The sequence below is a fragment of the Rutilus rutilus genome (assembly GCF_951802725.1).
Source record: "Rutilus rutilus genome assembly, chromosome: 6".
Classification (NCBI taxonomy): domain Eukaryota; kingdom Metazoa; phylum Chordata; class Actinopteri; order Cypriniformes; family Leuciscidae; genus Rutilus; species Rutilus rutilus.
This window is the reverse complement of record NC_140214.1, coordinates 11,154,051-11,167,983: the sequence shown is the minus strand read 5'-3', so window position 1 is coordinate 11,167,983 and position 13,933 is coordinate 11,154,051. Positions and strand designations below refer to the sequence as shown.

At 37.5% G+C, this 13,933-nt stretch overlaps 1 protein-coding gene across 1 annotated transcript in view; it reads left to right on the top strand.

Moving 5' to 3' along the window:
- efr3a (EFR3 homolog A) overlaps positions 1 to 12,789 on the top strand; it is a 46,926-nt gene extending 34,137 nt beyond the window's left edge. Inside the window, exons 12-23 of the mRNA XM_084410692.1 lie at positions 285 to 336; positions 1,242 to 1,414; positions 2,527 to 2,602; positions 2,687 to 2,848; positions 2,974 to 3,105; positions 3,185 to 3,252; positions 3,980 to 4,107; positions 8,682 to 8,767; positions 8,865 to 8,913; positions 9,007 to 9,110; positions 10,016 to 10,065; positions 10,185 to 12,789. Coding sequence (XP_084266818.1) covers positions 285 to 336; positions 1,242 to 1,414; positions 2,527 to 2,602; positions 2,687 to 2,848; positions 2,974 to 3,105; positions 3,185 to 3,252; positions 3,980 to 4,107; positions 8,682 to 8,767; positions 8,865 to 8,913; positions 9,007 to 9,110; positions 10,016 to 10,065; positions 10,185 to 10,290 — 1,186 coding nt within the window. The 3' untranslated portion in view covers positions 10,291 to 12,789. The remainder of the gene's footprint in view (positions 1 to 284; positions 337 to 1,241; positions 1,415 to 2,526; positions 2,603 to 2,686; positions 2,849 to 2,973; positions 3,106 to 3,184; positions 3,253 to 3,979; positions 4,108 to 8,681; positions 8,768 to 8,864; positions 8,914 to 9,006; positions 9,111 to 10,015; positions 10,066 to 10,184) is intronic.
- The last annotated feature ends 1,144 nt before the right edge of the window (positions 12,790 to 13,933 follow it).

The window sequence follows — 13,933 nt, the reverse complement described above, 5'->3', positions numbered from 1 at the left end:
CAATTGTGGAAGTTTTTCAACATACTACATAACCAAATTTTATTTTGATACCATCTAAGAAAATTATTTCAAACCAATACTCTTGTATGCATGTCTTTTTTTATTTTTTATGAAGAACATGCACAGATGCTAATTTCAACATTCCACTGGATATAGCTCTCTATCCGGGCACTGGACACCTTTTTTCCAGTGTACTGTGATTTGAGACAGACTAATCCCAGTCTAGTATGGGAGGTGAAGTATTCATGTTGAAGATTTTGAATTCTCTCCTCTTCCTTTCTCAGGCATCAGGGCACTAAGAGAATCCAGATGATGCTGTTAAGTTCTCTCATTATGGTAAATCTCTGATCTTTTGTGTGTGTGTGTGTGTGGTCCTTGTAAATCCTACATTATGGGGACAAAATGTCTCCACAAGGATAGTAATACCAGAAATCTTTGACATTGTGGGAACATGTTTTGGTCCCCATGAGCTTGTAAATCATATTAAATTATGTTTCGAAAATGCAGGAAGTTTTCTGTGAGGGTTGTTTAGGGTTCGAGGATAGATTATACAGTTTGTACAATATAAAAATCATGGAAATCATGGAGTCTATGAAAAAGTCCCCATAAAACATGGAATCTCAACATGTGTGTACTGTAAGGCGGTAACGATATAGGGAAACTAAAATTGCAGTTGCTTTACCGTTGCTCTGTGAAATCCAGTCATTTTAATAAGAATCCATGCTATTATTTTAGCTGAGGATGAAAGATTTCCCAGAATATGTGTTTCGCTAATGTAAGCAAATCCTCATGCTTGTATCAGGCATGACATCAGAATGAAGATATCAGACTTACATTCTGTCTCTGAGTTTATTAGTAAAAACTATCCACACTCTCCTTAAGGGAGTTTCTGAAGGTTCCTAGACAGCAGACTGCACAGATCATAACATCAGATTACAGCTGCCTCTGGTGCTTTGTGTCCTTTTTCTTCTTTTTTTGTAATGTCCAATTTTGTCTTTAGTCTGGTTTATGGCTGGCTTTAGACAGGGCAACTTTTCAGGCACCGTTGCCCGGCAACAGGCAGTAAAATGGGCCGCAGGTTGAGGCATACCATTGTTATTTTGGATGTCAACAGCTTTTGCTCTCCATCTCCCACTGCTGGCCATTTCCAGAAGTGTGACAATTTGTTACTAGTTACTGGTGTGTATAGGTTCTAGTTCTGGTGGTGCTGGTGATATCTGATGGATTCTTTGTTTGTGTAGGTTACGTCGGGGTTTAAGTGTAAAACGATCTGTGCTGGCCTGCCTGCAGCATTTCTGGAGCCGTTGTGCTCCATCTCTCTGATGGAAGACAGCGAACTCCGGCAACTCGTCTTGGAGATTCTGCACAACATCATCGATCGCCATGACAACAGAGCCAAGCTCAGGGGGATCAGGTATGGATGCTCAACTAACACCTTTAAGTGAATGTGTGAAATCTAGGAGTGTCAAAAGTTAATGTGCTAACGCCTGTGATTAAATTAAATAATTTAACACCTTAATAATTTAAAGGTGCAGTAAGCGATTTCTGAGAAGCACTTGATATTTGAAATCAGCCCAAACAAACACACTCCTCCCTTCATTGCTCCGCCCCCCAAAATGCACGAACACGCAATACTTGAGTGGATGTCTCTCTATCATAGCTGTGACGAAGCAAAATAATGCTTTAGTGACACTCAAAACTGTACTGTTACTATAGCTAACATTACAACAACAGCATATCTTGGTCCTGTGAAACAGCAAACCAGTTTTACTCACGTATGGAGCAGAAACGCTGGAAAGCTTTTCTAATTAAAGCGGGTCTTAAAGCTCTTGCCTGATAATAATAACCCTTCTTTTTCCAGTGATATTCCTCTGAGCTTTTCTCTTTTGTAATGTCTCTCAGCCTTCTCTCTTTCTACAGTCTATCTTCAAATCTCCCTCTTGCTCGCTCTCCCCTCCCCCATCACGACTGGACACGCCCCTTACTGCTGATTGGCTATAAGTGTGTTGTGGCGCTCAGTCCGATCCACTTTCAACAGTGTTTCTCAAAAATCACTTACTGCACCTAAAATGCTTTAAATGCATTTGTTCAATTTGACATAACCGTTTCATTCTTTCAAGTGTGATTTGTAAAGACTGATTGAAACTGAGCAGAACTGCAGTGTATCTTTACTTACACAATTCTTAGCAACCCTTTAGGAGTATTTTTCAATCTAAATGGGTTATTTTATTTTAGAATAGATATGTTTTTACAGTTTATTATTGAATTATTGTAGATGTAAATAGATTTCAGTTGCAATTCTTGTGTTTTGGTGCATTTTGCAAAATCTAGAACCTGTTTGCTTGAATTTTTTTTTTTTTTTTTTTTTTTTTTTTTAGTAAGTATGGAAAGTTTTTTACATTTAAGGTTTTCGTCTAATATATATTTTTTTATTTCAATTAACGAAAACAATTTTGAATAGTTTTGGTTTAACAATAACAACACTGGTGCCAGAAGTTTATTTTGTGTGTTTGTGTGTGTACGCAGGATTATTCCTAATGTAGCTGCTCTGAAGTTCAAAAGAGAAAAAATCTCCAAACAGGATGTGGTTTTCATGAAAAAGGTACAAGATACAAACGCACGCAGACATCACAACCACACACATGTAGAACCTCAGCCCTTAAACGGTTGCTCTCTCTCCCTCCAGCATGGGCAGCAGTTATACAGACACATCTATCTGGGCTGTAAGGAGGAAGATAACGTTCAGAAGAACTTTGAGCTGCTCTTCACAGCTCTGGCTCTGATCACTATTGAACTGGCCAATGAAGAGGTGGCGATTGACCTCATCCGCCTGTCCATCGCACTACAGGTATTCTCATCTACGATTACATTTATTGATTTAGCAGATGCTTGAATCCGAAGCGATTTACCATAAGCAATTAATCTGAGATTTCAGATTTGTCATGCTAATCTCTGTATTTTGATTGACTGAAGGACATGGCCCTGGTCAATGAGGAGAATATGCCCATGTTTATTCGCTGTGGCATCATGGCGTTGGTCGCCGCATACCTCAATTTCCTCAGTCAGATGATTGCAATTCCCCTTTTTTGCCAAAACGTCAGCAAGGTAAATGCATATGCACTTATGGCACACACACACATACACCCTACATACAAATTCCTGTAACTCCTTTTCTTCCTGTCAGGTGATTGAGATGAGAAATCTGGATGCTCCGTACCTTCTGCCTGAACACGTTTTTAGAGAGAAGTGTGTGTGAGTATTTCTGTGTGAATGTGTTTTTCCTAAGAACTATATCAGTAATCTATGGAAGCTTGTTTCCGCCACAGAATAATTATAATTTTTTTTTAAGATAATTGCGACTTTTTTTCTCACAATTGCGAGGTCAGACTTTTTTTTTCTCAGAATTGTGATAAACGCAAGTTATAACGTCCAATTCTGAGGGAAAAAAGACTTTTTCTCAGAACTGCGAGTTTACAGCTCACGATTATTATTTTATAACTCTCAATTCTGACTTTATAACATGTAATTGCGAGTTTATATCATGCAATATTTGCGAGAAGCAAACTCAAAATTGCGAGGGGAAAAAAAGTCAGTTACCTTTTTATTCCGTGGCGGAAACAAGCTGCCATAGTACTCAGCCTATATGAGAGCTTTTTTTTAAATGTTGTATCAGTTGATATTGGATCATTAATTATGAAGCTCAATTCCTCTATTTTTTCCATATAAAATACCTTTTCCGTCATCTAATACTCTTAAGTTTATCTTTAAAAATACTAATAATTTAAGAACACCGTTAAATGTAATCTTTAGCTGATCTCAAAATAAATATCCATTTTTCGTGCTGTTCATTATAATGTTGTGATTCCTAAATTCACATATAGCCTTTAAAATGATTGATTTTAGTTGTTAATAATACTGGCATAACTGATTCCAGACGTCTTTGCTTGTGTGTATCTGTATGTTTGTGTGTGTGGATCAGGTTCCCAGACTCTTTGGAGCGGGACGACATTACTTTGTATTTTCAAACAGCTGATCTGGCGGAAGCTCTGACTCTACCTGGATATAACGTAGAGAGACTGGCTATACCGTACATACCCCAAGTTACAGGTAAACGCATACTATTCTGTACTATACAAAATGGAGACGTAATCTGATTTAATATCTAATAATAAATCTTAAGTGAGCTCCTCTTTATTTATATTGTGCTTTATACAATACCGATTGTTTCAAAGCAGCTTTACAGTGATAAACAGGAATATAATGATCAATTCTGCTGTAAAGCAGCTCTAAAAGAGACAATCGTGTATTTATTCAGTTGAAGTCAGTTCAGAGTTGATTCAGCTCAGTTCAATAACTGTGTTCATCAGTTGTAATATTATTATTATTAAGAAGCAAAATTAAATGCTAATTAACCCTATATTAACAAATGTTTTCTTTCATAATCGTTTATCAAGTTCTGTTCGGTTTATTTCTAAAGCACATTTAAAAACAGCCACAGGCCGACCAAAGTGCTGTACAATAAATGAGCATCATCAAATTAGAATCACCATAAGAACCAGATAGATCTACACATTAAAAGCCAAGGGAAAAGATGAGTTTTTAAGACAGGATTTGTACTCCGATAGAGTGGAAGCCGTTATAATGTGATTTGGTAAGTTATTCCAAAGAGAGGGACCCGGCACTAATATAGTATTTCCCTCAAATCAAGTCGCTGTGGGTAAAATTGTCTCGTCCTGTTTTTTTTGTGTGTTTTTTACACCGGAAATGTCACATCATGAAAATAAGATAGTTGTGAATCCAATTTCATACTAGTTGCGTCCCAAATTACACACTATCCACTATGCACTTAATACTCTATGTACTTATGCACTATGCAGTTACCTAAAGCTGGAATACACTACGTGACTTTTGCACAGATTTGCAGTTTTTTGGCTCGATGCTGAAAGTCAGAGCCAGTCTGCAGATAGAAAATCTGCAGTGTATTATGGGCACAGACTCCTCTTTTAGCTTCAGAGTTTCGCTGCATCCGAATATGCCTACCTCCATACTATATAGTAGGTTTAAAACCGATTCAATTTTTGAGCCAAGTAGTACTAGTATGTCCGAATTCATAAAACAGTAGGCAAAAGGTACCTGGATGACCTACTACTTCTGTCGAGATTCTTAAATGCGCATTTGATGGACGTTTTACTATCCCATGAGGCCACGGTAGAGGATTTTTTAATGGACGTGAAGCAGCCCATCATATGTCACATGACAATGATATCATGGTGGATGTAGCACTTCCAAATTTCATTCATACTACACACATTTATACGTGTTTAAGTTATGATAAGTGTTAAGATAAGTTTCAAACCTACTATACAGTATGCAATTTCAGACCCAGCACATGATTCTGTCCAGTCTGAGAATAATAAAACAGGTTTGATATTTTGATCCGATTTTAGAACACATATTGTTTTCATTTGTCACGTGTCTCTTAGAGGAAGAGGTGCGTTTCTGCATGAGTTTGTTGTGTTTGGAACGACCTGAAAGTTTGGTAGTGTGTGATCCTCAGTTGGTTAGTGTATGAAGCCCAGTTTTTCTCTGTTACCATTTACAAAGTGAGCAAGTATATGGTGCCTAGTGTTTTAAAATCTGTTCAGAAGTTGTGTAGTGTTTTACAGCCAGGAATCTGGTGCTAAAATCAATCACCAAGTCCCTTGCAACAGCAATGCTCACAATTAAACCTCTGAAATAATAGTTTTACTGCTAATACTAACTCCTGAAGATCTTTCCTTTTCACATGTGAATTCACCTGCTTCTTCCACTTCTGCCTTTTCTCTGCCTGTGTGTGTTTGCACTGCAGTCCTGTACACGGTAGGAAAGATTCTGCACAGATGCAAACAGGCATCCAGAGGTACTATCATTGAGTTAGAGAGGTCATCTGTCAGTGTGTGGATAGTAAGAATATGTAGTTAGTTTCTCCCCAGTACAACCGTAAGTTTACCACAGCTGCAGATGTAGACCTCCCGTCCTCCGTAGCATCCGGAACAGATTTCCAGTAGCTCCTGAATGTGGTGTTGAATAACTCAACAGTGGGGTGAAGTATAAGTGCGATGTGTCATGTGATAAATCAGTCCTGTTTAACTGATTTGGTGTTTTGTATGCTGCTGTCGTCTGGACTGTGTTACTGGTAGGTTAAAGAGAGACACACACCAGTTCGAGCTCACAGTTTAGAAGCTTGGGTCTCGGGGAGAGTGCTGATGAAGCATCATTTGACATTTTATTGACCTTTTTGGACCTTACTTTCTTCCAATCGCAGTAGACCTGCTGCACTCGAGAAACCCTTTCAGTTGAGGGTTTATTTTACCCATAAATATATGGTCAAAGATTCCTATTTTTTCCACATTTTAAGTGCTGATTTGTGGGGAAAAATAGACTAAAAGTATGTGCTAATAAATATTTAGTATTAATATTACAATTAATAAATTATTAATTTAAATTAAATACATTGTATTTAATATTTGTATAATATATAATAAAAAATAAATTATATATATGTATATATATAGACATATACACAGTGGGTATAGAAAAGAATCACCCCCCCTTTAAAATAATCACATTTTGTTGCTTTGCAGCCTGAAATGAAGACAGACACAGTTTTTGTTTCATTCAGCTGTATTTACTCAGTGCAACTTATAACATCCAAGTGAAAGATATAACACCAACATGTCAGAAAAAAATTAAAAAACATAATCACTGAGTTGGAAAAAGGATCACCCCCTTGTTTCAGTATTTTGTTGAACCACCTTTTGCTTTAATTACAGCCTTTAGTCTGTTGGGATATGTCTCTACTAACTTTGCACATCTAGACGTTGCAATATTTGACCACTCTTTTTTGCAGAAAAACTGCTCAAGTTCAGTTAAATTTGATGGTGACCGTTTGTGGACTGCTGTCTTCAAGTCATTCCACAGATTTTCAATGGGGTTTAAGTCTGGGCTCTGACTAGGCCATGCAAGGACATTCACCTTTTTCTCCTTCAACCACTGTGTTGTCAGTTTTGCTGTGTGCTTTGGGTCATTGTCATGCTGGAAGGTAAATCTTCTTCCCATTGACAGCTTTCTGGCAGAGAGCAGCAGATTTTCCTCAAGAATTTGACAGTATTTTGCCCCATCCATTTTTCCTTCTATCCTGACAAGTGCTCCAGTCCCTGCTGCAGATAAACAACCCCATAACATGATACTACCACCTCCATGCTTTACTGTAGGAATGGTGTTAGTTTGGTGGTGAGCTGTATTGGATTTTCGCCAGACATCTCGTTTGGCGTTGAGGCCAAATAATTCAATTTTAGTCTCATCTGACCATAACACCCTTTTCCACGTGGCCTTAGAATCTTCAAGGTGCGTTTTGGCAAAGCTCAATCGTGACTGCATGTGGCCTTTCTTGAAGAGTGGCTTTTTTTCTTGCAGCCCTCCCATACAAGCCACATTTGTGGAGAATTTGTGATATTGTTGTCACATGCACACAATGACCACTCTTTGTCATGAATTCCTGCAACTGCTTCAGAGTTGCTGTAGGCCTCTTGGTAGCCTCTCTGACCAGTTTCCTCCTGGCTCTTTCATCTAGTTTGAAGCGACGTCCTGACCCAGGGAGGGTCTGTGTTGTACCAAATACCTTCCACTTCTAAATAATAGACTTCACTGTGCTTCTAGGCACTGATAAAGCCTTTGAAATTTTTTTTTTTGTATCCATCTCCTGACTATCCCGGAGATTTTTTGACAATGCCTTGCCACCCATAGTTGATTGTTTTCTTCAGTTGCACTACCGAGGACTGAAATGCTTCAGGAAAAGCTTGTTTCATGCTGAGCTAATCAAAATGACCACAGCTGATCACAGTTGAAAGTCAATTGGCTTTGTGTGCTATCGAGAAGGTGATTAACTACACCTGGTTGGGTTTACAAGTCATTTTTAAGAGGGGGGTGATTCTTTATCCACCTCAGTGATTCTGTTTTTTAATTTGTAACTTTGTAACTGACAAGTTGGTATTATAGCTTTCACTTGGATGTTATAAGTTGTAAATACAGTACAGCTGAATAAAACAAAAATAGTTTTTGTCCGTTTTCATTTCAATCTGCAAAGCAACAAAATGTGATTATTATAAAGGGGGGTGATTATTTTCTATACCCACTGTATATATTATAAATAAAGTATATATGTTCGTCCTCATATGTTCATCCTTAATATAATGCAGTTATAATGAGGATTAAAAAAGAAACATGCAAGGAATGTGAGTGTATATAGTTTTCTGAAATGAGATTATGGAGAGTTAGTGTATTTCTGATGTGACAGCACTCTCGCCCTGAAACTCTTACTTTTACTCATAAATTATTCTTTTGAAACTTATGTTGCTGTGATTTCTGTCTTTGTTTAAGTGATTTGCATTTTCTTGTGTTTAATAATGCTTTCATGCTGCTTTGCCTGAACATTACATTCATTAAACATGAGCAGGCAGTGAGGAAAAAAGTGAGGGAAATTCACCTCCCCTTATGAATAAGAGGCTAATTAAACCCATACATCATGGATGCGGATACTGGGTTTAGTTTAGCACAAATCAAGGCCGAATCCGTGCATGATCAGAAATATCTGAGTCCTCAAAGCTTCGACTATTTATACATCACTGATTTCTGACCCACAGATGAAGACCGGCTGCCCCGTAGGAAGAGTTTTGTCGACACTATTTCTCTCCAAGTTGACATCATTTCCAACAGCTTACCTGATCAGGTACACTGGACAAAAACATAAATGAACACAATTTAAACACGCTTGAATCATTTTTAAGAATTAGACTAAAGAACATATTTTTGTGTTTATCCTATAGTCTCAGCTTGCAGAGGAAATCACGTTTGAGACCCTAAAGAAGGCCATCGGTACGTGTGAATCAGTATCTTCTCGGTGTTGGTGTGTGTGTGTGTGTGTGTTTATATGTGTGTTAGTGTCTGATGTCGTGCCATCTCTCTCAGATACCACTGGTCTGGAGGAACAAGAAAGGGAGAGGAGACGGCAGGTGATGGAAAAGTTCCAGAAAGCTCCGTTTGAGGAGATTGCAGCCCACTGCGAGTCCAAGGTACAGCTTGTGTGTGATCTACCGATCTGTCTGTCTAATTATTTATTGTTTGAGAGCAATAACAATATTTTTTGGACAGTAATAAATATATATAACCAAGTATAAATCTCATCAAGTTAGTGTTTTAAGCATTTTTACATGTATTCAAAATAATAACTAAAGGTAGTAACAACTTAAACAATATATTTTATTTGTAAACTGATGTTCAGCTGTTCTTTTTAAGTCAACTTATTTTCATTAGTCATCAAGCTCGGTAAACACTGTCTGTCACAGACATGTTTGCTCACTAAAAACCCCCACAGTCATCATGTGTTCAGACCATTTCCAGTTTGATTTTGACGTGGCATAAAGGGGTGATAGTGGCTGAGCTGTTTACTCTTTAATTAGTCTTCCCATTCATTTATCATTTTGTTCATTCAGACTGATTAACGAACGTGCAGCACGCATGAAAACAAGAGACTGGATTTATCACGTGAACCAATCATAATCATAGCGCAATAGAGGCACTGCCTTCTCTCCCATGCTTTAGGGGGTCTGTTAAAACTCAATGGGCTCAGGGGAGGCAAGAGAGACGTGATGTCCCGCTGTAACTTTACCTGCGGGTGTCGCTGTTGGACAGTGTTACGAGTGATTTATACACTTTTTTTTTTGTTTTTTGTTTTGTTATATTTTTGTAATATGGATTATTTTCTCATCCTATTTTTTTGAGGAGGCATTGTCTCCCTTGCCTCCTCTGAGGAAATGCCCCTGAAGCCATTTTGTTCATACATTACAAGTGGAATCGTGGCAACAGGCAAAAAATATGGGGCCATTTCTGTAAGATTGTGCCTAGAAACACACTCATTGTGTTGTGGTAATTAGGAACCCATGATGCAGTATTTGAACATTCCTCTGTGTGTTTTCAGGCCAACATGCTGCATGATCGCTTGGCTCAGATATTTGAACTCACCATTCGGTAAGTTGACTTTTGAGAGTTTTCATAGGTGGAAAATGAAAGTGTTAGTATGTTTATCAAATATTTTTCAGTGTGAACTGATATTTGATTGGTCGTTCTGTCTGTTCATCTCTAATCAGCCCTCCCCCGAGCCCCTCGGGCACCGTGACTGTGACATCAGGCCATGCCCAGTACCAGTCTGTGCCAGTCTATGAAATGAAGTTCCCTGACCTCTGCGTGTACTGAACCACGACTTCTCACCTTGTCTATATCACACAGACTCAACTTTGACATGTGACCACTGACCTTTATCACACTTTAAAAGGCCACATGCTTGGTCCTGTGACCTTTAACTCACCTGAGCCACTCATCCTTATTAGACACCTTTCACTATAAACATTTCATACATTAATGTCCAGCAGAGGGAATGGGTGCGAACTGGACAGGCACTTCACACCTCCATTTCTGCACCAATCAGCACGCAAAGCTTTACAACCAGCTGTCCAATCATACACCAGCTCTGTAGAATCGTATGTGTGTGATTTTCAGTTTGATTCTTGTACGAAAAGGCAGCTCCAAGAATCAAAACTAACTGAGTCTTTTAAACACTTGATTCGTCAGCTTCTTTATGTATTGATTCATATGAGTCATTTAGAAAATGACTCACTTTGGCCGCATTTAGGGAACTTAGCTGCTAGCATTAACTTAAGTGCTAGTTTATTTTCGTTAACTCATTTCTTTAGCACATTAATCCATCATCAGCAGAGAGATTTGAACATAATTGATTTCTGCTCACTCAAATCTCTCCTATATAAATGATTATAGTGTACAGTATCGCACAGGTATAGTATAGCCTATTTTTGACATATATACTTTTAGATGAAAGATTGCTGATAGTTGCAGAGTGTCATTTGTGTATTGTTTGCATGGCTTAGCCAACATTTCACTGCAAACGTCCGAGTTTAGGCCTTCATTAATCTACAATTAGCCTTTAACTTAAGTGTTGTGGATGTTAATAGGGCTTTTTGTTCACCCAGAGTTCTTAGTGATCACTACGCTCTCCATTTTGCCTTCACTGCATAGAGAAACCAAAACATTTGCTTTTCATCACCAAAGAGCTCCACCCACACCCTTCCTTTATGGCCACATACGGCCGCCGTTCGAATCTCTTTGAGGGTGGAAATACCGCAGTGTTCTTGAACTCAAACATAAAACAGCTTTTAAAAAAACTGGGAGTCGAAAAATGATGGATATCAGTGATAAAATGATCTGCATAAATCAACCAGCTGTTTTTATATCGAGCTACAAGGGCATTGAAATGCTTTTTTCTTTATTCATCTACCTTGGGTCGAAAAAAATGTGTCATGCTGAATTCTGACAATTTATCTGTGACTGTTAGATGCTGAAATACTTTGCTGGAAATGTTTTACATCATCTGAGCTTCCTGTGGTGAGAGCCGTGATCAATTTCATTTACGTTTAGCTGGTAGAAACCGTTTAGGAATTTTTTTTGGGGTGATTCTGAGGTGCTTTTCGTAGGTTCAAGAGATTTGTTGTCATACAACTGGCTTGTCTTGGTTTTGTGAACGTATTTATGTGGACGGAACGGCAAGTGAGCAGACAGGAGTGTATTCTGCATTTATATGCTGATTATAGATGATTTAATGATGAAGCTGTTGTCACTTTTTTGGCCCGTGAAACGTTTCTGTGGTCTGTCCGTTTATGACTAGAGACTTGCACTGCATTGTGGGATTTTAAGAAAGTCAAGAATGTCTTGAAGTATTTAAAGATCAAACTTCCGAGATGGCTTCCTCTAAATGCTCATTATGATCGATTTCTTGATTTCAAAGAGTTGATGAGAGCGAGACGAGAGCCTTGATCCTGATCTGTCTAAAGGAAGTTTGATGTGTTTAAGGAAGGATTTCAGTGACAAAATGTTGGTGGACTCTGGACAGGAAATAGTCAGTAGTTGACCTTTGGCCGTTGTGTATTTCTCTAAGTAACTTGCTGCATTCCAATAGAGGTTGCTTTGCGACAGTACGTGTAAAAACTATTTAATGCTGTGATGAAATCAGGCACATTATTTCTGTAAAAAAAGATGAAATCATAAAGAATTTCTAGATTAATGCAATACATATTTGGGGTAATATGAAATAGGTATGTGATGTTTTTCCGACACATCATCTGTAATGCACTTTTAGAGATGTGCGTGTGTGTCAAAGGGACACGATGAGTCTTTTTTTGCATTCTGTTCGGTTTTAAGGGAAATCAGTCTTACTGTAACTGCTAATTCACAATATATGATGTTTTATTTTCATCCTTGGTGGAACTTTTATGGTACCTTAGTGTTTATCACATGGTTTGTTTGAAATATTCTTTAGTTGTTTTATCTGTAACAACAATGTTTTAATTTTTTTCCTTTGTTTCGTTTGTATGGGAGAGAAGTAAAGAATAAGATGAGTTAGATGTGGGGTTGACGGTGATGCGTTGATACGGGGCTGTGAGGGTTTCGCAGGCTTCTGTGTGAGGATAGGTGAGTCTGCATGCATCATGCTAGATTTCAAATGTGTAATGGTACAAACCACTGCAGTGTTGCTACAGTAAACGATTATAAAAATTACAATGAAATCTCTCGGTGTTATTTAGCCATATCCAGGTTCGCTGTCTGACAGTGTCTGCCACTTTAATGTGCAATGGGATTTCATGTGCGAGATCTTAGTCTTAATAAAGATTTTATATTTAAATACTCACTGTTTCTGTTGTCTTTTTGTATATGGGTGAACTTGTGAATTTAACCCTTATGCTCTCCTCTCGTACCTGTAGCACTCCCTTCACTCGCCCTAAAATTATACTTATACATTTTTTGGTGTCCAGAAAGCTTATATATAATATCTGAGTGCATTCTGCATTGTGACTGATTGATTTTTTTATTTCAGAAAAAAAAACATTGCCCGTTACATGACCCCTCATTCATTTTAATGGGAATTCCTAGGTGTGTGTGGACGTGTGTGTATGCATGTGAGTGTGTTCTGCATTGGGGATGTTCTATAGTCTCATGCCTTCATTTGTGTTTGTGTTTGTTCTGGATTGTGCCAGATTTTTTATATTCTGATAGTTTTTAAGTATCCAGTCAAGAAAAAAATAATAAAAAATAAAATAAAATCAGTATAGATTAAATTCAATGCATTGTATACTTAAAATTATACTTAAATGCACTTTTAAATAAAAAAATATATAATTTATTTCACATTACAGTACTGAGATTATGTTTTGCATTGCATTACAGTAGGCTACTGAGAATTGGGGGAACATGCATAACATCTCAATGTTCCTACAAATAGGCTCCATTTTATTTTGCTTTATGCAGGTTTTTTTTTTTTTTTTTTTTTTTTTGTGAAATGACCCAGACATTTCTTGATAATTTTCATGAGATTCACCCAGACATTTTTTATTTGTTGGGGTTTGGCCTTCTTGACACTTTTTTTTACTGAAGAAAAATTTGAAATGTTGTCTTTGCAACGAACTAAAATAAGTTTTGAGTTGAAGTACTAAAAATTACTAACTGAAATAGAACTAAACCTAAATTAAAATATCTTTATAAAATCTATAATAGTATTTAAATAATAATAAAATAATACTGGAGCAGACAGATAACAAGGCAAAGGGATTGGAAAATTGGTTGGACTTGAACCCAGATCGCCTGCCACATCTCCAACATTTCTATAGAAATTCAGAAAGCCTTAGCTAAACGGTCTCCTGTAACCTCAACATATTTCATGTGGATTCAATTTTTTTTACATAAACAATAAATGCGTTTATTTTTAAGTAAACAATAATCAGTTACAATTGGGAAAAAAACAATACTGAGAAACTTACTGTAAAAATACAAC